Source organism: Coffea eugenioides, chromosome 2, assembly GCF_003713205.1.
Source record: "Coffea eugenioides isolate CCC68of chromosome 2, Ceug_1.0, whole genome shotgun sequence".
Taxonomy (NCBI): domain Eukaryota; kingdom Viridiplantae; phylum Streptophyta; class Magnoliopsida; order Gentianales; family Rubiaceae; genus Coffea; species Coffea eugenioides.
The window spans coordinates 57,124,620-57,145,198 of NC_040036.1; the positions used below are offsets into that span (position 1 = coordinate 57,124,620).

Sequence of the window (20,579 nt, forward strand, 5' to 3'; positions counted from 1 at the left end):
CTAGGATTTCTTACTACTATCGTCTTGATTTTGCATCGCTTCTAATTGTGATTTCAGAGCTGACACATTAACAATCTTTCCTGCTCTCACAAACTCATCATACTCTTCCAACTTATTAACAATTTCAGCGAAGGAACATCCAGTCATGCGAAAAATCTCCTCAAAATAGGGCGGGTCATGAGCTTTAATAAATGTACGCACAATTTCATCTTCAGTCATGGGGGGTTCCATCTTGGCAGCCAATTTCCTCCATCTTTTTGCATACGTCTTGTGATCCTCAGATGGTTTCCTTTTAGTTCCTTCCAGTGTGGTCCTTGTTGGAGCCAACTCGCAATTGTATTCGTATTGCCTTATAAAAGCGGTTGATAAGTCCAACCATGTTCTCATATCCTCGGGCTTCAAATTGGAATACCAGTCCAGTGCATCGCCTTCTAAGCTTTCAGGAAACAAACGAACTGGCAGATTCTCGTCATCAATTGGCTTGCCCAACTTGTTGGCAAACATTCGGAGATGCGTCTTCGGGTTGCCCGTTCCGTCATACTTGCTAAATTTGGGTGCTTTAAAACCCACAGGTAGTTGCATGTCAGGAAACAGGCATAACTCGTTATAATCCAAGCCCCCTTGTTTGCTCAAACCCTGACTCTTCCTCATGAATTCATCAAACCGATTCAACCTTTTTAGCAAATTCTTGTCAATTGGTGCGGGGAATCTCCCAACTTCAACTTTCCCTTGGGCAGCGGTATCCAGCGTGAATGGTTCAGCAGTGAAATTGTAATATGGCTCTTGAGATTCAAGTGGGATGTTCAGATTTACAGATGGATGATTTTGGAAATTTTGGGGGTGAGGAGGATTGGCTTGGGTAGTGGGTGCATGGGTATGTGTTAGGCCATGAGTGGAATAAGTGAAAGTTTCTTTAGGCGGATTTGCAAAATGTGGAGTAAAGGAGGTTTGAGTATAGGGTAAAAGTATTGGTTCAGTTGGATTGGCAGGTAAGGGTTCCGGCTGGATACCGCCGCTGCTCCCAGTGACTAGCTGATCAATTACATGTCGTTGTGCGGTCATTTCCATATTCAGTTCATTGAATCTGTTTAGCACTTCGCTCAGTTGAGCTCCCAGATTTACCAAGTCAGTTGATGATGTCGTTACAGGCCTATCGGACGATTCCGGGTATGTACTCATGTTTACACGATTTCTCAAAATCCGGCTACGTGAACGTGTAATGATGGGGCTTTGTAGCTATATTTCAAAAACATCTGACATTTTAGAAAACCCTATTTAGCATCATTTCGTGACCAGTTGTTGGCAAAACAAGAAAAGAGAGAAAAAGAAAAAAACACGAGTTAGTATATATTGAGTTAATTCGGATGCATGTCCTATTGGGGAACCCTTTTTGTGCCAAGGGTAAGCCTAGCATGAAAATGCAATCCTCTGGGGTAGGCACTATACAATACCTGATGAACCCGACCAACTTATTGAGTGAAAAAAATAATTTGAAAAATTTGACCAATTGGAGTGAGAAGAGACATTTGTCCAAAAAAATGAGGACAAAGTCCGAATGAATTGCTTGCTTTGATCAACACATAAAATGATGTGTAAAAGGGCCTACTCTTGAAAGGATTACCATGTCTCGACTAGATTTTTAGTGAACCTTAGATCGAAACCCTAACAAAGAACAAATGGGTCAAATGAATCGGATAAAACTGATGATTTATTCAAAATTGACTAGATCACCCTAAAAATAGGTAAACTGATCAAATGAATTGAATGAAATTTGATTTATTCAAAATTGATTGGATCACCCTAAAAAGGGGTAAATTGGTCAAATAAATGAAAATGACGATTTATTCAAAATTGACCGAATTGTCCTAAAAATGAATGAATTGACCAAATAAATTGGATGAATTTGATGGATAATTTGATTAAATGAATTGAATGGAAATGAGAGTTTATTGAATTGGCTACCTATTGGTAGTTTCAAAAAATTCATTGCGATGCATCAGTCTATGAGCCTTCTAAAATCAAGATTTGGCCTCGATTATATTTATCGTCTCAACAATGTGGAATTATTTGTGAATTTCTTCAAATTAATATCTTTTGCGCAAGGAAATTTTACCAAATATGTTAAAATGGCCAAAAGATGATTGTTAGATGCTCATATTCCAAAGATCGTGCTATGAAAATGATCGGATCCTACCTTACCTTGTGCACTACCCCTTTGGATGGTACAAAAACTATAGACGTGCAAGTCTCATTGGATTATATATCCGAGACACAAGGTGGCTTATTCCTAACACAGGATTCCCTAAATGGCATTCCTTCTATGGCTCATGCATGATGCCAATTTATCAAAGCGACTAAATATGCAGTACACAAATGAAACTTGACCTAAAGGAACCCCCCTTTGTATGCCGGGGTGAGCCTAAAATGAAATGTATTCAAGCTGTAAATGCGAAGTATTGAATTTAAACGTGTCACGTCAAATATGGTAGGCCCCTAGAGAGTACCATGCCAGGACTCTTACTTTCTAGGGCTTATGAATGCAATGGAGACAAAACCCAAGAAAAGTTAGTACAATCAGATAAATACACATAACATATTGTGGCAAAGCAATACAAAGAGATAAAGCAATAAAAGGAAAAGAGGGGTTGGATCCCTCCCCTTGTGAATAGTGTCCCTAATAGGGTAAGGCAAACTCTATCCTAGGTAAACTATCATGGATGCACGAGGTATTGGCTCACTAATGCATCTAGACTCGATAGATTTTAGGTCCCCGAACCTTCAGACTTGGAAACCAAAGGTCATCAATCCCAAGATTCTTCGTCGGTGGCTCGAGCGATTCCCCAGACACTGCTACGCACACGTCGTGTCACGGCCACATGTCTGAGTGAATCTATCAAAAATCCTCAATCTTCGACTAAAAGCTGAAGGCTATCAACCCAAAACTTAAAATGGAAGATTGAATGACCCCTCGGATCATGCTACGCACATGTCATGTCGCGATCACACGTCCAAGTGGGTCACCTAATCCTAATAGGGAAGAGTGGCGTGACAAGCCACTAAAAGAAAAATAAATGAGGGATAAAAAATAAAACGTATGCACGTATGCTAGTGCTCGATTTGGAGGGGAGGGATCGAGAACCAATGCGAGGCTCTAAGGTAATATTCCCCACCCCAAATGCAAAGCGCGATACAAATAAGTAAATAAACAAAAGTAAATAAATAAATCATTCATCACATACACGATGAACGATGAACGAATACGAGGGTGAAATGCAAAACATCCTAAAAAGGAAAAAAATGCAACCTAAAACATCCAAATATGATAAAAAAAATGATTGAAAAAAAGAAAAGGCAACTAAACCAAATGCTTGGACTCTCTAGCGTCCCCAGTGGAGTCGCCAAGTTGTCGCGCTCCATTTTTCGCGATGGAAATATAATGAGTTTTATAAAAGATGTGTTTACAAGGGATGTGATTTTATTTTAAAACAAGTGAAAAAGGACCTAGAATGTGACTTAAAAAAATGCGACAATTTGGGTCCAAAATTTAGTCTAAAAGGGTTTTAAAGAAAAATAGGAGTCGCCACTTGGTATCGAGTTTGGGTGTACCAAGTCACCCAAAAAAGTGTTTTTAAATAAAATAAAAATAAAACCCTTTTCGACAACTCCAGATCTTTGAAAACAGAGAAAACGAGTTCGGGAGTCACGGTTGGAGAAAGGGAAGGCAAAGGTTCAATTATCTTAAACCTAAGGCACCCTTTCAACCTAGTCTAAGCTAGTTGGGAGGTTTAGTCAAAATTTTCCTAATCTAACCCTTAATTTTATCATGTTTGGATGTTTCCTACATGGATGCAAACCTAAATTTATAAAAATATCGAAAGGGATAAAATGTTCATTCAAGGGTTTAATTGAATCAATCGCATTAATTGCGAAGGCCAAAAATACTTCCTTAAAAGGGTCACGAGTATGCAAATGATGAAAAAGAAAAGTAAAGAAAAGAAATTAAATTATATACATAGATATAAGTGATCAAAGAAAAAATGAATGCAACATAAAGGGTACGGGAGGCAAAAACTCGTGACATAATTTTCTTATATAGGGATTAATGGGGTATTTAAACTAAAAAGTTATAATCACCCATTTTCCATGTTTGAAAAATAATTCCCCTAATATGAACAAGCAAATGAACCTACTTATCATACAATTTCTTAAATGAAATGCAATTCTAAGTGATATGATTAACACATATAGATGATAGGGGATAATATAATAGGAAATATCATACAAATGAGAAAAGATCCTAAAAATGAAAATATGCGTGAAAATGTAATGAATATCACACAAAAATGAGTCTAACGCATGAACGATCTAAGGGTCTAGCGTTAGACTAGCCCATTTCTAAAAATTCTTACTAGCGTTGGACTAGCAAGTAAGCGGAGGGAAAAGTCACAACTAGTGTTGGACTAGTGTGGTGACGTCATGCATTAACAATTCATAGTAAAACAAATAAGGTATAAATTAAAACAAATAAACATGTAAGAGCACGTAGCACATAACACATAAGCATAATATCTAAATGCAAAAATCTTAAGAAAAGCGGGTAAAACATATAACACATAAGCCACATAAGCACACAACCTACCTATTATATCGGAGAGCCTAACTACAATCTAAAACGGAAAAATAAAGAAAATCTTATCTACCCTATCTATTACAACAGGGGACCTAACTACAATCTAAAAAGGAAAAATATAATAAAAACAAATCTAATTATCCTATCTATTACATTTATGAGGTAATTAAATGCCTCTTGAATAATTATAAGAATTAACTAAACAAATATAAGAAAATTCGAATGAACATTTAAATCAAATAAACAAAACATATGAAAATATATAAACACATAGGAACACGTAGGAGCACATAAGAGCACGTAATTGACATTGAAATAATAATAATGGGGTACCTCCCTTTTGAAATGGTGACTAAACGGAGTCAAATTGCCCTATTTATACTCAAAATGAACAAAAGAATCATGGCACCAATTTAATTGAAAAAGTAATATTAATAATGAAAATTCACCTTAATATGTCAAACGTAAATAAATTTAAGAATATCTAAAAATTACAAGTTAAACATACTCAAAAGTAACATAATTAGCTATTAAAGAAAAGAACCAATCATAATAACGAGAGTCAAAATTCACCAAGGACTGAATTGCAAAAATTGGAAACTTTTGGGGATAGAAATTATATTTTTCCAAAGTTCAGGGGTCAAAATTAAATGAAAGATAAAATTCGAGGACCAAAGTGAAATTAATTTAAGGACCTAAGTGAAACAAATTTAAAATGTTCTGGACCGAAGTGAAACTGCTCCAAAGATCAGAGGCTAAAGTGCAAATTTTGGTTTCTGATTTGGTAGAAAAAGGCCATCCGGCCATCATTTTTATATATTTGGATCGGATGCTACCTAAGCCCAGCCGAAACCCAAAAGAAACGAGCAGGCCAGCCCGTCTTTTTATCCCTCAAGCCCAACCGAAACCCAAAAGAAATAAACCAAAACCCATTTTCAAAACCCAACCAAAACTAACTCTTGGCCCAACCGAAATAAAACATTAGCCCAAATCATTTTTTTTTTCCTTCTTTTCTTTCCTTTCTTTTCTTCTTCTTCTTTTTTTCTTCTTCTTCCACCGAGAAGCTGAAGCTTCTCCCTGCTGGCGGCCATGGTTGCCTCCGCCACCGGGCCGCCGCCGCCGCCGCCGCCGGTCGCCGGCGGCATCTCCGATCGTGAAAAATTACCAAAATCTACTTCCCCACTCGATTTTTCGCGTAGATTTCATTTCCGGATTTAGTTTTAACAAAAATTGACCCTAAAGTGGCCAAAAAGCCAAGAAATCAGTCCAGTTTTTATATTTTTAAACACTCAAATCTTCACCAAAAATCATAAAATTTATGCTAAAACACTCCTTATATCTTCTACATTACAACTATAATCTTAGTTTGACAAATAAAAACAACAAAATGATGCATTAAGTCAAAACAGCCCCAAAAATGAAGAAAATTATTCTAATGCTTTGAAGGCTCAAAACTCCAAAAATTTTTAGATAATGCAACCTTTTTGAACCTTGCTAGCTAGGAGTCATCTAATCTTAACAAAATTATGCACAAAGTTCACTAATTTGATTCATTTTCCATTTTTGGCATTTCATCAAACATTTAACATGCATTCACAGGCCCATTTCTTTTCCCTTAATGTCATTCGTGAATTACTCCAAAATTTCAACAAACACCAGCAGCAACAACAAGAAAACAGCAGGAACAACCAATAATACATGAATTCAACATGATAAAGAGAAAAAATGGGAAATAGTTCAATGGAAGTGTTAATACCTCTTATGACCTTAGTTAAAATTTTGATGAAATTCCAATCTCCTCACGTTCGATTGCTTGCCTTCTTGTGTTTGATTCTGTGTGTGTATATTGGGAGAAGGAAGGGAGCCGAATGGAGCTTTTTTGTTTTGTGTCTTATGAATTGAGAGAAAAGAAAGAGAAGGAGCCGAGAGGGAGAACCGAGAGAGTTTTTTTTTCTTGTTGTGGCTTGTCCTCTGTCTCCTCTGGGGGAGAGCCGAGAGAGGTATTGACTTGGAGTGTTCAGTTGGGCCAAAATGATGATTTCAACTAATGAAAAGACAAGTCCATGGCCATTGAGTGTGAAATGGGTTAATAGTGATTTTGGTGAAACAAAATGATTATGATTTTTTTTTCTTTTTTTGTTTTTGTTTTTATTTTTGTTGTTTTTATTATTTTTTTTTTCTAAACAAACTTGCAAAAATAAGAAAAATGCACATTAAAATGCAAGAAAATAAATAAATTACTAAATAGAAAAAATTCAAGAAAACATGAAAATTTTGACAAAAATTTGGTGTCTACACCAATCTTGCGTTATACTTTAGTTGTGAGGTGTGCTCCTGAGTTTTCAATCTGTAAACCCATTTGTTCTTCAGAACTCTCTTACCCATAGGTAGTTTCATTAAATCATAAGTATGATTCTCATGCAGGGACACCATTTCCTCTTGCATGGCGCACAACCAATTTTCTTTGTTCTCATGCTCTAAAGCCTTACAGTATGACTCAGGCTCTCCTCCATCTATTAACAACACATATTCGTGAGGATTATATCTGCTAGAAGGTTTCCTCTCTCTGGTAGATTTTCTAAGCTCTTCTTGTGGTGGCGGTGGTAGATTAGGTGGTGCCTCATGCTCAGGTTCATCAACAGTAGGATTATCACCATCATTAACATCCTCTCTCTGCTTTGTCTCAGCTCCCCCTTGATTAAAATCAATAGGTACTGCAATTGGATTTGGATCTGAATTTGAACTAGCAGAAATGTCATCTGAAAATTTTGAATTATCACCTTTATCAATGTCTTCAATGGTTTGATCTTCAAAGAATACAACATCTCTACTCCTAATCACCTTCTTCTCGATAGGATCATACAATCTATAATCAAAATTTTCATGTCCATAACCCAAGAAAATGCATTGATTTGATTTTACATCAAGTTTTGACCTCTCATCCTTGGGAATATGAACAAATGCCCGACAACCAAAAACTCTCAAATGCTTAAATGACACATTTTTTCCCGTCCATACCCTCTCTGGAATATCACCATCTAGAGGAACTGATGGAGAAAGATTTATCAAATCAACTGCAGTCCTCATTGCCTCACCCCAAAAGGGTTTTGGCAATTTAGCATTAGAGAGCATACATCTGACCCGCTCAGTGATGGATCTGTTCATCCTCTCTGCAACTCCATTCTCTCGAGGAGTTTTTGGTACAGTTTTCTCCAATCTGATTCCATGGGACTTGCAATAGATCTCAAATGGTCCTCTGTACTCACCACCATTATCAGCACGAATACACTTTAACTGCTTGCCAGTCTCTCTTTTAACTTTGCTATGAAAATCTTTAAACACATCCAAAACCTGATCTTTGAATTTCAAAGCAAAACACCAAACCTTTCTAGCAAAGTCATCAATAAAAGTTACAAAATAAATAGCACCACCAAGACATTTATCTTTCATATAGCAAACATCAGTTTGCACCAATTCTAACGGATTCAATTTTCTAGATGGAAGAAAATTTTTGAATGCAACTCTGTGTTGTTTTCCATAAATGCAGTCAACACAGGATTTAAGTACATTACCTCTAACTTCAGGTAGGAGTTGTTTGCGAACAAGTGTCTGAATCCTCTTTTCACCCATGTGTCCAAGTCGCCTATGCCAAAGGTCAATTGAGCTATCACGAACTGCATTCACTTCTCCCTTCCTCAACTTAGCTTGCATCACGTAGAGGGTACTATGCTTCTTTCCTCTGGCAACAACGAGATTTCCTTTGCTGAGTTTTCATTTGCCTCCACCTTGCGAGCTATAGTAGCCCTCATCGTCAAGTTTTCCTGTAGAAATAAAGTTAAGTCGAATATCAAGAACATGTCGAATATTTCTCAATATCAGCTGGCACCCGGTATCTATGTCCAAATATATGTCTCCCATGCCAACAACTTTGTATGAGACCTCATTTCACATCCTAACATATCCGAAATCTCCTTCGGTGTAGGTTGAGAAGAAATGCCTGTGAGGAGTAACATGATAGGATGTACCTGAATCAACTACCTAGTCACTGTCATAATGAATAATATTCATCTGACCATCATCACAGAACACAAACATATCATCACGAGCTACCACAACTGCTGTAGTCTCTTCATCATCTTTTTCCTTCGCCTTACCCTTTTTCTCAGTTTGTTCCCGTTTTAGAATTTTGCACTCCTTCATATAATGTCCATTCTTTTTACAATAATAGCATGCAACATTTTTCCGCGACTCAGACCTGCCTCTGGATTTGTCATTCCTATTGTGGGGTCCTCTACTTTTACTTCTCCCTCTTCTTTCTTTCTTCTCTGTCACCAGGGCTTGGGACTCATAGACAATTCCTTGTTCCTTCCTCCTAAACTCTTCATTCATCACGGCCTCTTTTGCAATGGCCATGGTCAACACACCATTCGGATCTGAATTGCTGACGGAGACCACCATAGTTTCCCAACTATCCGGTAGTGAACTGAAAAATAAAAAACCTTGCACTTCATCATCCAATTTGAAATTTAACGTAGTTGCCTGGTTTATCAATCCCCGAAAATTACTCAAGTGTTCAGTTATATCTTCCCCATCTTTATATCTCATCCGAGTAATCTGCTTCAGACAACTAGCCTTGTTCAAACCGGTCTTCCGTTCATACATACTTTCAAGCTTTTTCCATAATACCTCAGCTCTGGTGTTAAGTGGCTAATTGTGCATATAATTGGAGAATATTTTTCCCTTTATTTTGCTAAAATATGGCGTTAATCGATAAGTTTCACTCATATTTGAACTTCGGTGTTGTTTTTAGGAATTGTTGATGAGAATGGAGTAAAAAGGGCATTAAAGCTGAATTTCAGAAGACTGCACTCTATAAGACGTGGGCACGCGAGATGACCAAGAGAAGGACGGAATCCACGAAATTGCAATTGTCGTGTCCTTGATTCTACATTTGCCACAAATTGGAAGTTCTGATCAATTGTAGAGTGATGCATTCCATTTGGAAAGTAATTAGTCTATTGAACTTTTATTACTTTATTAGTTTAAGTAGGAATAAGACTAAAAAAAGAAGTCTTTTCCTTTTAGGAGACAATTTCCTTGGTTCATGGTGATTAAATTAGTCTCGTAGGAGTATAAGAAGGAGGGAAGCCTTCGGCTAGGGGGAGATCGCGGATTCTTCATCTATCTCTCATTCTTTTTCCTCTTTTTCTCTTCAAAGACAATAAACCCTAGTATTTTGGTGGCCGCAAATCCACCAGGAGGAGCGGCTAATTCCTTTTCTAGTTGAAGGATAATTGAAGCTTTGGTTCGACAACACTATGAGATCTAATTTAATTTGTTTGCTTTATTTATTCATGAGTATTTATATATTCTCTGCTCATTCATGATTATGATTATTTTCTACAGTTAAATACCTGATCAATATTTAATGGTTGAAATAGTCTATTGCTATCTAAAATATCAAATCCGTAATTGTTTGATGGTTTTAGTATCTGTGGCGCGTGATATAATTTGATTGTAAAAGAGACTTTCAAATCTATGTCACGGGAATATATAATCTAGCTTAAATGAACCGAGCGTGTGTGTTTGTTGGTTAGAATTGGTAGCTTCTCTAATTATTAATGCTGTCAATAGGTTAAATCCTAAGAGCTTGTTTAGGGTTGCTTAATTGGCAAGAGAAATAGCCACAGAGCGTGTTGTGGTTATCGAAACAGTAAGGAGAGGCAGGTTGTCAGAGCGTGTTGACAACCATAACCAGTTTATTTATGAATAAGTGATTTCACCTTTGCAGCGATGATCAGTTAAATGAACCAAAGTGAAAATTAGACCTTCGACTAGAGCGTTGCCTATTTTTGGTTTAGTTTTATTTAATTTTGTGATACCGTCTTTATTTTATTCAAGTGAGCTATTTGGTTAATTTCTCTTAATCCCCCATTTTTCACAAAGAAATAAATCACCCAATCCCTGTGGATACGACCCTACTCACTGCTATGCTCGAATTCATATTTTATAGTAGGAACTTTTATTTTTGCTGGTTTGACAAGCCAACAAATTTTGGCGCCGTTGCTGGGGACTGGTGCCTTACTGATTTATTTTCTTTGAATTATTTTTATTTTTATTTTCCCCTCATTCTGGAGTTAGTTTATGGCTAACTATACTCAACAATTTGGTGATAGATAGGATTTCATTCACAGGAGGGTTAATAATGTGGGTATCTCTTCTATTGATCAATGTTTACATTTTCTAACATTTCTTGTAGAAAAGTTGGTTGAAGGGCAAGTACAACAAAGAAAAACTTGTGGAATATGTTATACCTCAAATCATCCAAGTACCATGTGTCCCAAATTACAAGATGGTTTGAATGCCCAAGTTTATGCTGGCGGAGGATTTCCAAATCCGTCTCAAATAAGGTATGATTCATGTTCCAACATGTACACTCAAGAATGGAGGGATAACCTTAGCTTCAGTTATGCAGCGAGGCCGCCAAATTTTCAACAGCAATATCAACAGCAACAACCAACTTTTGAGTCAGGTATATCTCTTGAAGAAATTGTTAAATCACTAGCTACTAATATACAACAATTTCAACAAAAGACAAGAATGAGGATTCGAAACCTGGAAAATCAATTGAGTCAACTAGCCTCTGCAATGAGCCGATTGGAGTCTCAATTTTTAGAAGAATTGCACTTGCAGACCATTGACAGTTCCAAACAAAATATGAGTGCAATTACCCTGAGAAGTGATGAAGGACTGCAAGAGTTTCAAAAAGTAGGATTCAAGCATGCAGTCGAAGAGGAAATTGAGAAAGAAGGAATGAGATCCCAACCTCAAACTTCTTCAACGAAAGAGTCTAATGAACAACCCCCAACTGTGGTGATACATCATTCATTCCCTAATCAATTTGCAAGATCCAATGAAGAAGAGAAGGAGTGAGAAATTCTGAAAATGTTTCACAAAGTTGAGAAGCTGAATTGCAATGAGAAAATTTGTATGGAGGAAAATGCTTCAGCTGTACTGCTACAGAAATTACCTCCTAAGTGTGAGGATTTAAAAGTTTTTGAGGTGGATGGCTTGGATAAGATAGGAGTTGCAAGGATCAAACATCTTGAACCGATAAACAAACTAGCTCGTTTTGCTTAAGAATTATTAGCACGAGGAAGAAGTAATGAAACGAGCTAAAAGATTTTATCCCCCTTGATTGAGCATTGGTACCGTCTAGCCAAAGACGTTAAAGAAAGGCGCTACTTGGGAGGCAACCCAATAGTTTCAATTTTTAGTCATTTTGCATTTTTTATTTCATGATGTTATGTGAAAGTTAAGTTTATTTCATTTCGTTTTGACAAAAGGCTTTTTGTTGCAGGCCGTGGACGCGCTCATGAAGTTTTTGCTTTGATTGGGTGAAAAATTCCTTAAGCATAAGACTTTTGATTATAAGACGTGCCCACGCTTTATGCTAAATGCAAACCGTTGATCTTCAACACCTTCTGTTATAAAATGTGCCCACGCTCTATGTCCGGAGTGCACTGTTGACTTTCAAGTCAGATGGGCAGAAGAGCTTTTGTTATAAAGCGTGACCATGCCTTGTAGCATCGTCTTGAGTTTGATTTAATTGATTAAAAAAAAAAGCATCATCCCCAATTCGGTTTGGGCCCGTCTCTCTTATTAGCAAGGGCTACTATCTTTCCTCTTCTATTTGCTTCAAGTACCCTAACTTGTTCCTTTTCCTTTCCTTTTCCCACAGCCTTGACCGAGCCTCCAAGTGGCATCTTCTACCTTTGGTCTCTGCTGCTCCATCATCGGCAAACGCACCTTCGTGGGACTGCTCGCCTGAAGTTCTACTGAGTTCCAACAAGAAACGGCTCATCGGATGTGTGACTCATTTGGGGAAGACTTCGAAGTGCATGCTGCTCGCCCAACGGATCCGTTGGATTTGGCCTGTTTGGAGCGAATGGGAGTTATTCATCGTGTTCAGGACCAGTACCAGTTTGCATCTCCGGGGGAGCTACGGCTTCGGTCACCGGCTATTATCACTCTGCCTCTTGTTGCTGGCCCTACTGCTACCTCGTCTGCAGATGACGCAGGTCATTCTATATCCACGTCATGTCCACCATCGAAATGGGATGTTCAGTTCCAGAGTTAGCACGCGCGGATACAACATCTAGACAGTCGAACTGCCAACATCAAGCTTCAAAGTTCGCGGCTGGCGGAAAACATAGCGGCTTACTTCGTTTCTGTGGGCTTCTCACCGCCCTTTGCCCCGCATTCTTGATCTTCATGTTCAGGGACGTCCCTCTGCCTTTCTTTTGCTCTTAATATCTTACATTACGGACAATGTCATGTTTAGGTGTGGGGGAGGGGTATTTCCTGTGGTAGCAAAATTTTTGACCATTCCTATATTTGTAATTTTGAGACAACTAAAATGCAGTTTGGGTAGAATGAAAATGCAGTTGAAATGCAAATATGAGTAGGGCAATGTTATTAGCATAAGTATGTTATTTTCTCGCAATTGATTTGAATGATGGATGTACTAGATTTGACATAATTTCAACTATTTTGTGAGCTTTTGGGCTTTATGAGCAATTTAGTATATTTTGCTCTATTTTCTTTTGTTGAGTGATATCACACATGATTTGACTTTCTAGAACTTGTTTCGTTATACATGTTGAGACCATGCTTGAATTTGATGTATTAAAATGACAAGGGCAATTAGGTTTAACCCTTTTGACTTTCTAAATTCCTTCCCTAATTATGTTTACCCATAGTTAGTCCTGTTTGAGTCTCAATCCTTTTCTTTGTTTAATAGCCAAATTTGTTACCTTAACCCTTTGTTGTTCGAACCTTCTCATTTGAACCGTGTGTCAAAAGAATACCTTAATATTCTTGCATGAAAATTTGAAGTATGTTCCAAAAGTACGTTTATGGTTGGCAAGTGTGGTATTTATGTTGTGCATTTTAAAAAAAAAAGAGAGAAATGAAAAAAAAAACACAAAAAAAAATATTGAAAAAAAAGAGAAAAATCGAAAGAAGAAAAAGAAAAAAAATTTGTTGTGAAGTGCACTTGTGTTGTTTTGTGGTAGTTGGGATAATGCCCAAATTGCGTTTGCACTTGCCAAGTTTAGTGAAGTTATTGACACACCTGGAAGCCAGCTATACAGGTGAATAACAAAGGAGTTTGACTTCATGCAGAGTATTATTGGTATTTCCTTTGATATATTTATACCTAAAATTTTCCCTTTTATCCAACCCTTAACCCAAACCTCGTTACAACCCTTATAAAGACCCTTTGATTTTTGCATTGAATTCATTTTAAGTGGTGGAAATATGATATATTAGCAAGCTTATGGTAATGTCATTTCATGGTGCTGATTTGAGTGTTAAATATCCCTTTAAACACTTGAGTGCAGAGTGTATACATTATTACCCATGTGAGAACTGTTGAATCTTGTACATTCTGATTTTGATAAAATTGTTGAGGAGACATAATACTTGTGTTAGTATGCACTGTGCTATGAAATATTTGCCATCTTGAATGTAATTTTTGAGTAGTGAATGCTTGAGGGCAAGCATTGTTTAGGTGTGGGGGAATTTGTTAAGTGGCTAATTGTGCATATAATTGGTGAATATTTTCCCCTTTATTTTGCTAAAATATGGCGTTAATCGATAAGTTTCACTCATATTTGAACTTCGGTGTTGTTTTTAGGAATTGTTAATGAGAATGGAGTAAAAAGGGCATTAAAGCTGAATTTCAGAAGACTGCACTCCATAAGACGTGGGCACGCGAGATGACCAAGTGAAGGACGGAATCCACGGAATTGCAATTGTCGTGTCCTTGATTCTACATTTGCCACAAATTGGAAGTTCTGATCAATTGTAAAGCGATGCATTCCATTTGGAAAGTAATTAGTCTATTGAACTTTTATTACTTTATTAGTTTAAGTAAGAATAAGACTAGAAAAGGAAGTCTTTTCCTTTTAGGAGACAATTTCCTTGGTTCATGGTGATAAAATTAGTCTCGTAGGAGTATAAGAAGGAGGGAAGCCTTCGGCCAGGGGGAGATCGCGGATTCTTCATCTATCTCTCATTCTTTTTCCTCTTTTTTTCTTCAAAGACAATAAATCCTAGTATTTTGGTGGCCGCAAATCCACCAGGAGGAGCGGCTAATTCCTTTTCTAGTTGAAGGATAATTGAAACTTTGGTTCGACAACACTGTGAGATCTAATTTAATTTGTTTGCTTTATTTATTCATGAGTATTTATATATTCTCTGCTCATTCATGATTATGATTATTTTCTACAGTTAAATACCTGATCAATATTTAATGGTTGAAATAGTCTATTGCCATCTAAAATATCAAATCCGTAATTGTTTGATGGTTTTAGTATCTGTGGCGCGTGATATAATTTGATTGTAAAAGAGACTTTCGAATCTATGTCACGGAAATATATAATCTAGCTTAAATGAACCGAGCGTGTGTGTTTGTTGGTTAGAATTGGTAGCTTCTCTAATTATTAATGCTATCAATAGGTTAAATCCTAAGAGCTTGTTTAGGGTTGCTTAATTGGCAAGAGAAATAGCCACAGAGCGTGTTGTGGTTATCGAAACAGTAAGGAGCGGCAGGTTGTCAGAGCGTGTTGACAACCATAACCAGTTTATTTATGAATAAGTGATTTCACCTTTGCATCGATGATCAGTTAAATGAACCAAAGTGAAAATTAGACCTTCGACTAGAGTGTTGCCTATTTTTGGTTTAGTTTTATTTAATTTTGTGATACCGTCTTTATTTTATTCAAGTGAGCTATTTGGTTAATTTCTCTTAATCCCCCATTTTTCACAAAGAAATAAATCACCCAGTCCCTGTGGATACGACCCTACTCACTGCTATGCTCGAATTCATATTTTAGGGTAGGAACTTTTATTTTTGCTGGTTTGACAAGCCAACATCTGGTGTCATTAGCAAAATGTTGAAAAATAGTTTGACCAATCCATTTTCTAATATTACCAACAGTTTTTCTGTGCATAACAGCCCATTTTTCATCACTCATATCACTTGTTCTGTCTTTATCCCCTAGAACAGGTTCAAACAAATCTGTACAATACAGGTAGTCTTCCATTCTAGCCTTCCAAATCGAATAATTAGTGACATTCAATTTTATCATGCAACCACTATCCGAATCATCTATTTTTAACCAGTTCAAATGAGCAGCCTAATCTGACTGCTCTGATACCACTTGTTGGGAAAGGAGTACCAGTACAGGCACACAATATCAGAGTTAACCCAGGATAAATTTCTCTTTCCCCAAGTACCAGTTAAAATAAGAATAAACCAAATCACCAAGTAATAATACCAACAGTGATAATAAAATGCAAGAAAAATAAAAAGCACAGGACACCAAGATTTTTACGTGAAAAACCCAAATTGGAAAAAATCATGGGACCTAGTCCAGTCAAAAAATCTCCACTATCACAATAATGAAAATACACAAGTCTATCCGAAATATTCGAATGACAATAATAGCACCAATATCAACCTAGCAAATTGCTACAAAATCACCCCTAAAAACTACAACTGTCAAAGAAGTGAGTTTGGAAAGGTGTTACCAAACGAAGAGGAAATCTGAAATCTGAACTGGTAGATGAGTAGAGTTTGACGAGAGGATCGCATGTGTAAAATTTCGTTTCAATCGGATTTCAAATCACCCTCCAATCAATACCTTGAAGTTTCTCTCTCTCTAGCTATTTCTCTCTCTTCGTGTCTCTCAAAATGGCGGCTGGCTCTTTTTCTCGCACACCGACCGAAAGTATTTTGCGGCTGCTATTTGTATTTAAGCTTGAGGAACCCTCAAGCGCTGCTTTCTTGCACAAATGGGCTGGCCCACAAATGGGCTGGCACAGACCCAACATGACTTGACTCAAGAGTCATGAAATTTTTGGTTTCATTAACTTCAATCTCCATAAACGACATCCCAAGTAGACTCCAAGTCTCCCGAGATGGTAGTCCGATTAGGTAATACAAGGCAACAAAGTCAAGCAAATGTTTCTAAAAGAAGACTAAGATGGATGCATTTAACTTAAATTCCTGATGTCCTGAGAAAAAAAAACTTTCAGATGAGAACCAAATTAATTAGGATTTAGAAACTACCAATCAATTTTCTCACAGGACTAGCGTGGAGCCTGGAGGCAAGACCTAGGCCAAAATTCTAAGATTCATGATATATATCATATTTACGTTCTATATTATTCAAAAAATTTTAAGATTCATGATATACCATAGTTACCTCTACATTATCGAGGCACTTATCCTCATCGTCAAGGCTGCCAATCAAGCGGGCTGTTTCTTCCAGTCATCTTTGCCAATGAGGACTTTGTAGAAGTTCCAGGAGTTCATGGTCTTTTGTTCCAGTCTTACTAGTTTCTTCTCTGTCACTATTTGTTGGTTTAGTTGTTGGATTGTTGAGTCGGACTTGTACATACTAGTATATGTGATTAGTTTATTAATTGTATTATCCTACCATCAGTGTGGACCCTTCAATTTTTCTTACACTGAAAGTATATATACAAGTAGGTTACTAGGTTTAATTGCATGTACGGATACTTATTATATGCTTGTTTTCAAATGTCTGTCTAGCCTTGAATTTATAATCAGTACGCTTTTGGTATACTAGTATAGAGTACAAATATGTCTCCTTCTAAACCAAAAGTAAAACTCGTGATGCACTTTCAAGTGAAATCAACAATAAAAAAAAGTTAAGATTTAACCAAATATGGAAAAATTGACAAAATTATCAATATTGTGAATGGTGTACAACACTAATACTTCTAATTACTTCTCTTTTTTTGCCATGACAAAAAATTATAATTATACTATTAGAATAGTTTGATTTGTAAATAGATATATGAACAAATTTTCATTTTTCTTTGGAGTTGGATAACCTAAGCTTTCACATAAGCAAAAGTTAATTGTTTGCACTAATATCATTTGCATGCTCTACATTATTATTTTTCATGTTATGTGAGTTGAATTGTTAGTATTTTAATGAAATTCCTCAATATTAAGTTAGGTGCATCGTTTTGTAAAACTAAAAAGATGTATGCTCTTTGAAATTGAAGTCTTTGTATTATTTTGTGTGTTATTTCTATTAATGATGAAGTGTAAATGAATCACCACATATAAATTCTTTTGATTTTGACGGTTTTGATAAATGAAAATTTTTATTGGTTAAGATAATTGAGTTATTTTATTTTTTCTATTATTTTTGTGCAAAATAATAGACTCCATTGCCCTAAAACACCTTCTTTTGGTTTCAAAGCAATATTTTTGATGATTTAGAAATTGAATTAGATTGTGAGTAATCAAGATAAAAATTCAAAATGAAATGCAAAGAGACAAATTAGATTGGAGTGTTACATTTTGCTTATGCCTTCATTGGTTGATTTTCTTAGTCATCAACTAGTAAAATTGGGGAGAATTCAAACAACCTCTATCAACCCTTGGAATTTTGATGATGAAGTAATTGAATGAAGGAACTTTTGTGAATTAAATTATTCTCCCACTATTAAAGAATGACTGCTGCTTCTAAAAGGGAGTAAGAAATGAAGAGTGGACAATTGGAAAAAGAAATTACTTCTATTGATTGATCAAATAACTATGAGCTTAGTTATAATTAGTACTCCCTCCGTCCCATAAAAATAGATTCACTTTTGTATCTGTCCCAAAATATAGGTCCATTTCTTTTTCTAAAGAGTAGTTAGTTTGTTATTTTACTAACATACCCATATTTAGATCCTGTCTGAATTTAACTAACATAATTCAATTCAATACTTAAATTTAATGAATTCAGATCTTAACATGTTCAGGTGTGTTTGATAATTAAAAATTGAACATCTGAATTAATTAAATGGCAATGAATTTCCTAGGCAAAACTTACTTCCAAAAATAAATAATAAACTATTCACTTATCACTGAATATGATATACACTCAGATGTATTAAATTTAATACTTAACAATTTAATAACTTAATGGATTCAGATTTCAGATTTCAGTTTTATCAAATGCACCCTTAATATACATAGTTATTAGCAAATATACTACTCCATTAGTTAATTATTCTACTTGGAATATTAAACACATCACTAATAACTAGATTTACCATTTTTCTAAGATATAGTAATATGTGTCTCTTATTTTGAATGAATGATCTAACATTAATAAGGGGTATTTGAGGAAAGTACAAATAAAAAATATTGTTATAACTACATTAACTAAATTTCTTAATTTGTGCGAAAAAGAAATAGGCCTATCTTTATGCCATGGAGGGAGTATTAGTTTGCCACATAGCCTTAAAGAAAATTTCAAGGTTAGGTGCATGCGCTGACAACGAAGTATATGAAAACCAATGTACCTAAATAAATAAAGCTTTTATTCCTTCTCTACAAATGTTTTGAGAGCATTACTTCTCTTTTATTTGTCTTCTTATTCTGCAAATTCGATTTGGTTGTACCACAAGAAGTTATTCAAACATAAGCTGCATTAAGAGTGAGGCAAAATCTCTTCTCAAGTTTTAGGAAAGCATAGTAGATAAATCTAATAATTTGTCATCCTGATCTGGAGAAGACTGTTGTTTGTGGGAAGGAATTGGTTGTGGCAAGACTAACAACAATATTTTCAACCTTGATCTCAATAACCAATTTCAATAGCTAGGTATTTTTATGAAGTAATCTATGCTAACAATTACAGCAAAACCCGCTAGGATTATCAATTGGGATATGATAAGCTTAAGTTAATTAGGTGAATTATCAAGACATGACAGCCTAAAGTCCGAGCTCAACTTATCAAAGTTTACAAATAGACTTATCAATTCATTTTCTACTTCATGTAAAATCATATAGGAGTTATGTAGATATTTTGAAATGTTAAAGACATTATGTGGCGAAATGCGAAAACACAGTAGGGTTATTAGTAATTTATCCAATTGTGAACCATGAGGATAAAAGATTTTAACGCCTTGCTTCTACATTCATCAAATGCTACTTGCAACTCTCAATGTCAGCCAACTTGTTCATTTTCCGAGTCTTAACCATCGTACACGAAGGAGCATCTATTGTCACTGACACTGACATGAATATAATTATCTCCATATATAATCCTTCCTTTACGGTTCAATGTCCACAGGTCAAGCTCAATAGAGTAAGCTGGAGCTGGAGCTTCTTAAGAAGAAAAGAAAACAAAAATGTCAAATTTTGAACTAGTCAAGATTAGAGTACTGGACCAAGTATGCACAAAATTGAAAGAGAAATAAGTGAGAAATTGAATGAAATCATTCAGTCAGATGATTAGAAAAATAGATGTAATTCTGGGTTATTTATCTAATGGATGTACTTCTGGACATTTATGCTCTCTCTCTCTCTCTTCTTTTTTTAATCGACATTTGCTACTCAATCTATGAACAATTTGTACGAGAAATTATCTTGCAATAAAAAAGTTCTTTAAAAAAAACACTCAAAAATTACGCACACCTCTTTCTTAATCAAGCAACTGATGATAAGCCCCTTTTACAATTTTCCTTAATTCACAGCACAAGGAATCAAAGTTTCAACTCTCCCCAACAATTGATAGGCAGAATTGATAGGCAGAGTGCACGGCATGTTGGAGTCTCGGTCAAAGTCTCCTAGAATACATGCTCATTCAGGATTCAATTGTCATTCACAAAAGCTTGAAGTAGTGGACACTGGACAGGCACAGGTCAAGCATGATAAGACCTCAGTATAGATTAAGTAGTATCAATTCTATATTAGCCCCCAGAGTCCACATGAAACCATCATAAAACAATATTTTAATAAACACTTTATTTAGTTTACCAACATAAGAAAAGCAATGGGAAATCTCCATGGTGCAGCTTTATTTTTCTTTCATTTTTGTCTTCTCATTATGCAATTTCAGCTTTGTTATAC

General features: G+C 35.9%; 1 protein-coding gene across 1 annotated transcript; it reads right to left on the reverse strand.

Annotated features, from left to right (window-relative positions):
• Positions 1-1,179, reverse strand: LOC113759928. The gene has a single exon (XM_027302507.1). The coding sequence runs from the start codon at positions 1,177-1,179 to the stop codon at positions 1-3; it is 1,179 nt and encodes a 392-aa protein (XP_027158308.1).
• Between the last annotated feature and the right edge of the window lie 19,400 nt (positions 1,180-20,579).